A 12931-nucleotide genomic window follows, 5' to 3' on the forward strand; every position below is an offset into this window, starting at 1 on the left:
ACATGCTATACAGCATAAACTCACTATTTATATGATGAATGATTCACCCATTAGAGGTCCTAATATTTTTTTATATCCACATGATGTATATATAATATACACATTTATTTATATATCATTGTATAGAGCATTTCTTGCCCTAACTGTCCTAAATAGATTATGAAAAGAGCATACACCTCCAGTGCCGAGAAAATCAGATGAAAAAGTTGGGAGATAATTCATTTCTAGACTTAAAGATAATTTTCATGTATATTATAGATAAACGCTTTTATATTTTGCCATTTTGAAAATTGAGAAAGAACTGTGCATATTATATGCCATTTTTATGTCTATCTTCGTCTTGATCATGGCATCATGTAATGGTAGCTACAACAAAGAATTCATCCTGTGTATAAACATGGTGGTTTTATCCGATCATTTCCACTTACTTTTTCACAAGTTATCAGTTAGACTTGAAAACAATACTGGAAAGGGAGGAATATCGGGTAGCGTGTGTCAAGGGGGGCTATCTTAAGGGGGGATGTCTTCTGTTAACTTTATCATTTGTTTAACCAGCAGGAGACATTGACGTATACACAAAGACGTTTTTTACTCATCAACAATACATGGGTTGGCCACAATCTTGTGATTATTATTATAAGAAAGGATTATTTCTGACAGATAAAGCCTATCTCTTTCAATATTTCATAACCCACAACTATTTTTTTTTCGAAGGATATTCCGTATTGTTTGAATTTTTGTTTTCTTAGACATCAGATATGTAGGTATCCGTCAGATGAAATTATATTTTTTTTTATGATTCCATTGGGCCAGTGGAGGAATGGGCTAATGCTGGGTCTTCTGTTTGTTGTCTAACTTAAACAATTTACATCCCTAATTTACTTTGAACTGTTGTGTAATAAACAAAGTACTTGGAGTAACTACAAGAAAGTTTTTTAATGCTTTGTTTTGCCTCGTTATGATGTAGGCCTATGTGTAAATTCATTAAATCTAAAGTCTGTAATGATAAACATAATATGAATATCCTAATTCTGATACATCAGTAAAGTATGGGTACCATACAGCCTTTTAATTGGTTTGTTTATAAAAAAGGACAACTTCATTAATTGTCTTCATTTTTGAGTTTGTTGTAGTTTTTGAAGTTTGCAGATGTTGAAAGATAAAGAAAATTATATTATTTAGTTTTAAAACAAGCAAGGCGTCTGTGTTCTCTTAAAGAATATAAGATAAGGACAATATCATGACTGTTTTCTTAAAGCATTCTTGTGGAAGGGAATAAATATATATGAAGCTTATCTGATTATAGATGATTTACAGTTAGAGTGTTAGATATGAACCATAACTATAAATTTGTGTGGAAAATTATCATCTTTGATGATAACATGCTTAAATACAATAATCTTTCTGTTTTGACTCATTGTTGTTGAAATGATGAAAATAAATAAATGCTTTGCAAGATTTGTTCAGATTGGTTGACAATTGGAGTTCTTGTATATCTCTGATTTAGCAGTAATAAATATAACATGCTGAAATAATTTTCTCTTAAAGAAAGAGGTTTTGTTTTATTGATATAATTTTCCTCCACATATAAAAAAATTCAAAAATTTTTGTTACATAAATAAAGAAAACAGGATTTCTTTTGGGGTGTGAATACTTGTTAACTTGCAGTTCATGTCTTTATGGTTTTTAGAAGTTTTGCTGGTTATTTTTAATGCTTTTTATAGATTGTGAACTGGTTGACAATTGTTACTAGTACATCTATAACAGAGTTTGACGTCTGAAGAAGGATTGTGTGTTAAGTTAAAAAGTCATTATCTACTTGTGTGCTGTTTGGTCTGTCCTTCTGCAATTATTCCTCTATTCACTGTTTCAACTGTTGCAACTTGGTGGAAGTGATGAGAGAATGGTCGCTGGGCAGACTAATGGAATTTAGGAGAAAGGTTGAGGAATTGTCCATTGTTGCAGACAGACACTGAAAGCCAACCCACGGACCCATTTCCTGGTCTCAATTTGGCTTTATTTCTTTCTTATGAAGTCCATTTTCTTGTTACATGCGTGTAAAGTAATGCGACTAGAATGACGGGGTGATTGTGAGAAGAGAATATTGTGCTTTCAATAGAATAAATCAATTTGTATGTATTACACAGCCACTATCGCTAATCTCAATAATGGCGTACAGATCATGATCCTGTAATTGTGAGCAGGAGCACCGATAACAACCATTTCTTGTTGATGCAATAAAACAAGTTTCTAGCATTTCACCTTAATTGATTGTAATATTTAGTGTCAACTTTTGGTGGGTATATAAGTGACAAGTGACTGGTGGGAAGTTTGATCAATCTTGACGGGTTCAAATTCATGATCTACAGAATGACTTCTTCACATTCAACAACCAAAAGTATTGAAGCGATTTTAATACCTACATATAGCTAGCCTTCTAGATATTTATCCAAATTATCTTTGCGGCCATATTTATATCGACTATTTTCTAAATCTACTTGTTTATATATTTTCAGAAAGAAGAGCCCTTACAGAAAAATTACACAAACAACAATTCACAAGAAGCAGGTAAATTTCTTTGTTTAAATTTGGCAATGTTGCTCTCAGAAAAGGAATTTGCTTTACAGAAATAATAAACAAAAATGTACAGGGGAAATATTTAAATGAAATATTAAAGATACATTATGTAAGATTTAGATAAAGAGCCTGGCCATTCTTGTTATAACAGTTCAAAAATAGATAATGCTAAATGAATATATTGAAAATTTCATTTAAATTACTTGAATCTGAGCAAAGTTATCATTGTTTGAAGTTTTGATAGATGCAGCATAGATCGTTTATTATCGTAAGAACGGTACTTGTTATTGGAGACTTAGTCTTGATTCGCCATTTTTAAATTAAATCATTAAATGGTGGCAATCATGAAATCCATTTAAATCTACACATTCGATGATCTAGAGAGTTTATTATATTCTTGGCATGTGAATGAATTTCTAAATAATAGTTTATATAACATTTGAAGCCAAAATAAAGACCTGCAATAGGCACATTTAGCTGTTACATATTGCATCTTTAAAAATGGGAATGTTATTCCAGATTAACATGAATCAAGGTTTTAACAACCAAAATTAATTAAAGTCATGTATTCCAAATGTTTTAACCCAACAATATGTATTTTTTTCCTGTAATTGGTTCTGATTAAAAGATTCTCTTATTAATTTCTATCTCACAAAGTGCTTGAAATTACTCATTCATTACACTTAATATAGAATGAATGGAAACCACTTCCTTACATACACTATATACATATATAAAGATTTTATAAGGGGGTGAAATGAAGATATGGATATAAAGATAGCCAGAGACAACTTACATTTGAAAAAAACAAGGTTGATAAATTTCTAGCCATTAAGAACTGACTTTAATGGCTACCTACAAAGATAATTAAATAGTTTCAGATAAACTTCACAAATGGAAGCACCCATTTTCTTGTCATGTATGTCTTTACCATATTTTTTTATTCGGCTATGAATTGGCTGAGACATTCCATGTTTGCCTTAAAACAATGACTCCTGTTAGAATTATGGGCATTCCTACAGTAATTTCCATCTCAAAAGCTATTGCCCAAATTAAGGAAGAAAGTTGTAAAAGTTTGAATTATAAGGAAAATTACACAGGAGCATACAATAAGTTGTTAGAAAGAGTCTGCTATTGTTTCTCTACAGACATGTATAATTATCTGTTGGGAAATTGTAGTTATTTTACCTTCAGCATTAAATATGGTGTTGAACTGTTATAATAGTTATAGTTGACAATGATTCACTGTTGCATGATCATTTGTAAAAGTCTCTGATGAAACATGTATTGCTCATAATAACAGTAATTGTAAAAAGAGCCTCTTGTACGAGTAGATATTAATATTATTACCTATAACAATTCCAATGTAAAAAGAAAGCACAAGTGTGAAAAAGGGGGAAAACATGGTATTTAATAAATGAAACCTGTGATTATTGGGTCTTCAGCTTTTATTTAAATGCTGTAAATTTGAAGTAAGTGAAAATGGAAATTATGATCTTGAAGTTACAAGATGCAACTGTTTAAAGGACAGAAGTGCCAAAAGTTCTGGCTAGAGTTAATCTACAAGTCGAGGAAATTGTATAGGAATGAAGTATTGTGTGGACTGTTAATCTGATAACATTAAATTGCCTGTCAAGGAGGCGCTGGAGGTTTAAAGATAGGCCAGATAAGCAATGGCTGCATTTGGTCTGTCAGTTCCCTTGTCTTAGTCCTTCCCACTGTTTAATACTACATTCTTCAAGTTGAAATAATGACAGTATCATGATATCCTCTCTATCTCATTACCATTGTTTCTCTATTAACTCTTTCACCAATACTAAACCTCATTAAGTTTTTAAATTACGTGTAACAGATGAGGACAACTTTTCCTCAGATTTCAAAATCAAGCATGGTGAGATCATTCACATAAAAATCATTGCAATTATTCAGTCCACATTAACATCACAGTTGTGAAAAGGAAAGGAATTCACATGCTTTATTATAAAACTTGGATGAAGATATTTTTTCTAGTATTTTTTATCAATACAAAATGTTTGATATAAAATGCATTGTGAAATAGATTTTTCGAACATTGGCTTCTACAATTAAGTCATATTGCAGACAGTCTTTTCACAATGTTTCATTTATTGAAATATTTTATTTATTGAAATATTCAATTGTACATTATTATTTATCTGATCTCTTGCAAACAATGACAACATTTTGTTAGAATAATCAAAGTAACTAATCCATTATTATTGGCTTATGATCTCCCCCTATTTCTTCAATAATTCATTACCATGCCAAAATTCCAAATGTCTGCTAGTTGCCTTTAACAAGACCAGCTTCCAGTTTGATTAAAGGAGCAATTGAACATGTGGAATTTAACTTATTATAATGGTCATCTGATGAACTACAATTACAATGGTCAGCAGTTCATTTTAAGCCTGTGATTGCCTCACGGGAGTATTGGTCAATAGATTATGGACATTTAACAGCTGTAAGTCAGGGTTAATTGGCCATGAAATCTGAAGCCTTTGTTTCAGACTCTATAATTCATTGTCTCAGATTTCCTTACTACATTTGATGAGATTCAGATTTAGTAGAACTAAGTGTAACTCTACACCCAAGACCTTGTAGTATGGTAGTGGTGTTGAGAGATTTGCTACCCAAACTAGTCCTTGGTTCATCAATTGTTTCCCTGTAATACTATTCTTGATCAGATTCCTGACAACTGTTGCTTGTTCTTGGTGTTATCCTGTCTTTCAATCAGCATAAAAACAGGGTTGATTCCTTCCTTCCTTCCACCCACCATACCATCCTATGGTATCAATGAGGAAAAACATGTATTAACACTTTTTGTGCACTGTTTCGATAAGTAGTTTACCAGATCTCACTTATTACTGGCAAAGTTTATTTACTTTTATCCAATTTTTTTCTGCTTTCTCATATATAACAGAAACTCATAGTGATTATTTAACTTTAACATGTTATTATACTTCCACTATTTTCACCCATATTATCCTCACCAAACAACCATATGCTTAATTTCTATCTGAAAAGATGGTTATTTTTGTCTCTTTCATGGTGGAGTTCCGCTTCATAGTTACCTAATCATTACAAATGCCTCATTTTGATTTTGGTAGGAGTCAAATATCATAACTGCTACTTCTGCAGTTGTTTTTCTTGTCATTTTATAAATAATCCAAAAGTTGTTTTGCCATCCTTGAAAGCTATGTACAGCCACAATTTTTTGCTTTCTACATTAATGTGTTCAAACTATCCTATATTGTTCAACTTGAGTAAGCAGGTGTGCTTAATGTCTTATTAACGTGTCACAAGAGGCAGACGCAAAACTTTTTACAAGTCATATTTATCGTTAAGATCTATATAATCATATAATAAAAGAGATCATCTAGATTGTAGGGGAAAAAAAACTATTCTTATATTTATATCGTGAAAGTTCATTGATGTATAAAATCTTTTGATGGCAAATAGATATATCAGAAGTAAAGTTGTTTGCACCCCAAAAAATATTTAAAAAAGAATAAACTGTCAATATCTCTGATTAGATTTATAATAATGAAAGACCAGCCAACATCATTTGATACATCCTACTGTTACTGATCAGCAGGATGAAGTAGATATATCTTTATCATTTAAATGATGACATGAAGATAATCACATAGATTATCAAATTCTAGATAAATCCAATCTCTTCTTGATCTATAAAACTATAATCCTAAGGTCCCAACATGCCAGAATAAATGTTAAATGTAAAGTTTGCTACCATACACAACCATACACAATCAAAATTACTTAAATTATTAGATAAAAACCATTATGGTCCAAAAATTAATTTCGACTCAGGTCATGGTCATTTAAAGTTGAGATTGGTTTCTATTTATTTTACACTGCCACCTTTATGTCTTAGACAAATGTAGTAATAAAAACCTTTTCTTCTAAAAGTTTTCTTTTTAATTGTGGTTACATAATAAAAACAGCCTTTGCATGAAAATAGTACATATTTTGGACTTTTGGGATTTATTTGGATGATCTTGAATGTATTTTGAAATGGTAAAACCCAATAATGGTATTTTACAGACAATGACTAGATTACTAGCAAACGTTTGTGGGAAAAATATTGTGTGTTTGAAAATTAAGCAGTTGTAAATATGAAAAGATTTGTTAGGGATGGTAGAGACTAGTTATCTCTTATATTACCATGCTAAATTAACTGTGTAAGCTATTTATCCAACTTTCTTTTCAAAATAACAATATTCGGTTTCAGCAGTGAAAACAAATAAAAGTGGCATAATTATCTTTTCTTGTTCGTAAAGTGGAAAAACTACTCAATTTCTCTGGTGAAATAGGAAAACAGAATCTAGTAAAGGATGAATATTTTAAATATACAATATCGTCTTTACATATACATCAAATATAAAATGTTTATACATTCTACAAAGCAGACGACTTATGATATAGGTAATTCATGTTTTATGAAGACATCGTGCTATTAATATATGAAGTGTTAAATTTGAACTGATAAAAGTTGATGGCGGTAAATGATAAGTAGATGGCAGTAATGGCTTTGCTACCATATTAATGTCATTCTCCAGCAAACTACATTGTAGCCCAATAAAACATACAATACCCAACTCTATTATTGCTCTACGATTTGTTTCATTTCACAGATTTAACTTATCCTTCGGGCTAAAAACTTGTTCTTCTTGGCCTGGAGACATGCTTTAATATCAAAGATAGGAGTAAATGCAGGTATCTTTGCAGGGTGAATACAATTTGTCATTGATTATCTTTGATGTGATAAGGGTATAATAGAAATAATAGTCATATATAAATTGTTCTACAGTATAATAAGTGATGGGGAAATTAGATAATCATCTATATAACTTAAGGGCAGATTGACCAATAGGTGTTAATTATAAAGGTGGGTTAGAAGATCAATGGTTAAGGAAGGTGTGATCTAATGTTACCTCCACTAGGTAATAACTCACACCTGAGAGTATGAATCTTCTTCCCATTTCACACCCTGAACAATAAGTTAAAACATAAATGATTAACTCTAATTAATTGATCTGTTAGTCCTATAGGAAAACAAAAATCAAACACTTTTAACTTTTCTTTACACTTTGATGTGACATATTGAATATTTATTATTGTCAGGTGATAATGGTGGTGTTAAAAAATTCATCCTTTTAGACTGTAATGCGTAATTGTTTGATGAATATATATATTGTTCTCATTAATTAGTTTAAATAAGACTAATAGATCAAAATAATTTTAATAGTTAAAGGTGTCCAATTTATTTAATGCACTGAAATTACAAGTATGGGTTAAAGAATTTAGATAAATTTATTTATTTATCCAGAAATTGGACTTAAATGATATTCAATTTTAATAATTGAAATATGCAATTTTAATAATTGAAATATGTCATTTTAATAATTGAAATATGCAATTTTAATAAATCAAATATGCAATTATAATGATTCAAATATAAAAGCATGTTTTAAACTAGACTAAAATCTGATTGTATATATATAATATTATGTTATTACATCTCATCAGAAAGATAGGCATACTAAATAAATAGATTTCTGATTTCTTCAATCTTAAATTTCATTTTATAACTTCCAAAGTCTGAAATATAGCCTTTATTTGAATGTTTCTGTTTTTGAAATCAGTGGTGCCTGGTCATGATAGAGGTCTGTTTTCTACCATTTCTCTATTTAATGTCCAACAAATGATGATAATATATCAGTGTTTATATATGGAAGCTAGATAATGAGATATCCTGTTTTTCAAATGATAGAATTGTTTTGCCGCGCTCTCATTCAGATAAACATTATGTTTGAAATTCTCATAATGGCTACTCTTGATACTGTTTTCGAATTACTTCCCATTAACAAGTCTTATTTTGTATAACTCTTTTTTTAAAATACATAAATTCACTCAGGCTTGTATTTTATGTTTTATTTGTTTAAACTTTACTTCCTCCAAAAATCCTTCAAGTTTACTTATTAACATCTTATACTCTGCGCAGATTTAAAGCTAAAACCAAAATATCAAAACGCATCACCAGAACCGTTCACGACAAAGTTTTCATATGTTGGAAAATAATCTTCAGAAGAAAGTTGTTTTGTTTTTAAACAACAAACAACCATTTGAGCTTGACACCTTTTTTGACAGTAAATAATTCTTTAATGAGTTAAACCTGGGACTTTAGACGCCCGTCTGAAAGAAAGCCGCTAAACCAAAGTAGAAGATCGAAACACAAAGAATAGGGTCTGGAGGTACTCTTGAAGTCTCATTAGTTTAAATGTCCCACAATGGTGAAGAGGTAATCTATGTACATAGAGAATTAAATGTGCCGAGAGTCGTTGAATTTATAGGCAAACAAGGGACAACTCCCCCAGTTCCACACTTATAGATAAATCATTAACAGTAACTTCAAAGAGAAACTGACAAAGACATTTCATATATCCTTTGTTTTAGCATGAATTATCCTGGATACCATACTCCAACAGATTATTACATTTTAATCACTTTTCAATAATAGCAACTAATATTTTTAAAATTTTCTTGGCATTGCATCACAGTGTCTGGAAAAAGAAAAAAGTTTTAAGAGATACATTAAAGGAAGAGTTTGTTTTTCTGCAAAATGTTCTAACTTGCATGTTATATATTACGTAATTGATTTCAATTTGCCTGTAGTCAAGATTTCTATGTGAATTGTGTTCTCACTCAGAATTATATCGCAGAAAATAGAATTAAATATCAAGTGTGATACCGGATTATCATGGCAAAAGGTAAGAAATATCAACTGCTGAAACATCTTTGGTGTGAAAATAGAATAATAATGTAGTTACAGAATGTTAGACCGCTTGATAAAATGTAGAAAGAACTGTTAAAAGAATAAAGGAATTGAAAAACAATAAAAGGAAGAAATAACAGATTTGCGAAATGTTTTCAGTTTTTAACATTTGTATAATTATGTCAATGTTTTTTTGATGATCACCATTAACAGGTGATTTTTCAAAACATAAGTGGTCATTGTTTTTAATGATGTTGACTAAGATCTGTAAAAGTACTATTGTTTGATAATATTTTAGTTATTTATTTATATAAATATTTGTCGTGAAATGGGGTTAAAACTTATGAATTTGTATAAAGTCAAGAAAAATAACCAAACGGTTATTTGAATATTAAGCATTTGGTAGTGATGCATCTGATGCATGGGGTAGAATATGCTCAACACTTTTAAATAATTCAAGAAGTAAAAATTCATCTGGAGTTTTTAAGTTTAAAAAAAAATTGTTGTAAGAAAAATATTATATTAACAAACTGTTTCTTTTAATGTAAATGGTGCAAAACTTTGGTTATTATAATATACAGACAAGATAAATCAATTCATGTAATTAACAAAGTGTCTGTAAAAATAATTAAATAAAATTAAAGAATTAGAAAACAATTAAATATCTATTTGTCTTGTAAGTTATTACATATCTCCTGCTGGATGTGTGAGTCGAGTAGTCACAGAAAGATATTTTAGAATTTTTATAGAGTAGATGATCAAGAAGGAAGAAAATTGAAAAAGATAAATAAGAAAGTAATTTAAAATACAATATGTATAAAAGAAGTGAATATGTAAACAATAGAGGTTGTAGCCGTATGGTTTCAATCTAACACCAATAGTTTCCTTCCTGCTAACATTTCATACAATTAACCATTGTTTTGTGAAGCCTGGTGGCTATTGTCTTTATACTCTTGTGCCTCTGTTCATCACCCATACAGTCATTAACTAACACTTAGCCTGGAGAGATAAGACCGTCCTATTAAAGCCCTGCTCCACACCACACCAAACATACTCACAAAACACTGGTCACTTGTTGAGTAAACTGCATCGAATACAACCTGTATGTACCTTTTGTTTCACAGTGAACTTTTATGTTAAAATATAGGATATTACAACAGAGTTTATTTATATGATGGGTATGTTTATATTTTTTTGTATTTGAATGTTTACAGTCTTTAATTTGACCGTTGTTTTACATTCTTGGTTGATATAGACAATGATAAATCCCGGTCATGTTTTATTTGTGGTTCATTTAAAATTTTAACTTTATTAAATAAATTAGATTCTATATTAATTATTATACGAATTGACTGTCATCAGTTTACAGTTTTTGATACAACTTTTTAAATTAGCAAACATGCTTTGTGTGTAGATATTTAAATGATTGTTGTGTAGATCTATATTGCTCTGTCAACTAGCAAGTTAAAAAAATGAATGGATTAGTCTGTCTGAAGCTCTACTTTAGAAATAGGACAAGATTGTCATAATCATTAAGAAGCATTTAATAACTCTGGAAAATAATAAATTATAACATATATGTATCGAAAACAGTTACTAATTTATTTTAGCTTGATAATGTTGAGAGAATACTCTTCAGAACGTTGCTAAAATAAATTAGTAATCCATAAGTACATGTATGTATTATGGTTTAAGATTGTCATTGTCCAAGTATTGTTATTAGATACTCGTTAAAATCAACTTGGATTATTTGAAACTTTTGGTAGAACCATGCTGAACTTATCTGTTCTTTTGTCTGTCAAATGGGGTCTAAATAAGATATACCCTTCTTCAATTGTATTTACTCATTACTAAAAATGTTCTGAAACAGGAGTTACTGCTTGTCCGTTGCAATATTTATTGACAAGGTTCTATAATGATACGATGGAATAATTAATTAATGAAATTGTAATTTAAAATAAAAAAGCGTACAGTTACTATTATCATTAGTCCCCCAAAAATGTTCCATGTATTTAATTTGATAATCTCTAACATTTTTTAGAGACATATACACATTTCATCCTATCATATAAATGCTACATATGTTTTTAAATTAAATTTCGAACATTAGAATATTCAGATTACTATTTTCTAATTATTCATCATGTTTATTTAATTATAGCAAGGGAAGCACATGTCAGGATATATTTTAATTACAAATAATATTCCTCCAACACATAACAAATGATTATTTTTGAATAAAAAATATGTGAGTGTATCCTATAATAGGCTTGACACTGACATATAAGTTGGAAATCCATCAAATGTAGTTGCAAAGTAGTTGTTTGAAAAAATACAATCTGTCTCATTCTCCTAATGACAGAAAAGAAAACATGATGAAACATTGTAAACAGATGCAAAACAAAACACAGAGGATAAAAAATGAGGAAATGAGGAAAGCAGAATAGACTCCATATGTCTTAATAATACTTACAATGATTATGTATGTGTAGATACTTGCATGGGTGCCACTGTCTCATTAGCTTAATAATAGGTGATTAATATTTTGTGTAGGCAGTTATAGGAAGTTTTAATTAAGATTTTGTTGAAACTATGGATCTTAAATTATTTACTAACCTTGAGTTTAAGGCTTTTTTAATAGAATAGGGGATGGTAAAACTATGCATTTCTTGAAGGGATGGGTAAGTGATTATCAATAAACTTCCAGGATGGATATAGTTCACATGAAATTGTGGTATCGGTCTTGTGGGATTGACAAAAGCTATAAGTAAAAGGTGATTCATGTATTACATATTGTTTATTATTGACATCCTGCTTTGTGATTACATGAAATTCTTATCCTTTCTGATTGTTTTATATATGAAACAATGCATATTTGATTACCTTTTTGTACCTTGGATTGTAAAGGTCTTTCAAACATTCACATGGTCTTAGTTTTTGTCACAGGCTAGTATAACGCAAGGAGTAGGATCGCCTACGTAAACCCCCAGGTTTCCTCTGGGTTTTCTCATATGCTCCCATTGCTAAAGTTCTCTGCACGCAAGTTATTATTGAAATAAAGACATACCATATGTTAGTCCAAAAACAGTCTGTTTTGACTGGACATTGCCACCACCCACCACCCAATTCAATAGTGGGATTATGATTGTTCTTTAGTTTAACAATACAAGTAGTTAATCCCATCTAGTCTTATTGAATGACTTCAAGAAATCTTTATGGATAAGAATATAAAAATTGCATATTTGACACAAAGTTTTAGTAAGACATCAATAAGATATCATTTAATCTTTGCTAAATGCGTTTTCCTGGTTCAGAAAAGTTTTTCCAGAAAATTTTGGGGAAAAAATAGAAGAAATAATGGGAGTGTGAACAAATGTTTTTATCATCTTTTTGACACATGGAAAATAAGAGAGTTAAATAAATGGCATATGGCTTCCTTATGTTGTTTGCCTCAAAACAATCTTGAAAGTATAGAGAGAGAAAACAAGGTTTATTCATTTTTGCATGAGGCCCATCTGCAGTTCATTCTGTTGTTATAAT

General features: G+C 30.1%; 1 protein-coding gene across 5 annotated transcripts in view; it reads left to right on the forward strand.

Moving 5' to 3' along the window:
- LOC126823633 (transcription factor egl-13) overlaps positions 1–12931 on the forward strand; it is a 112286-nt gene that overhangs the window by 89576 nt on the left and 9779 nt on the right. For 4 of the 5 annotated variants that reach the window (XM_050552582.2, XM_050552583.2, XM_050552586.2 and 1 more), the window contains one exon: positions 2517–2568. In XM_050552582.2, coding sequence (XP_050408539.1) covers positions 2517–2568 — 52 coding nt within the window. Of the gene's footprint in view, positions 1–2516; positions 2569–10377; positions 10570–12931 lie in introns of those variants that run through there. The other variant, XM_050552587.2, reaches the window with a different exon arrangement.

This window comes from Patella vulgata, chromosome 6 (assembly GCF_932274485.2).
Source record: "Patella vulgata chromosome 6, xgPatVulg1.2, whole genome shotgun sequence".
NCBI lineage: Eukaryota > Metazoa > Mollusca > Gastropoda > Patellidae > Patella > Patella vulgata.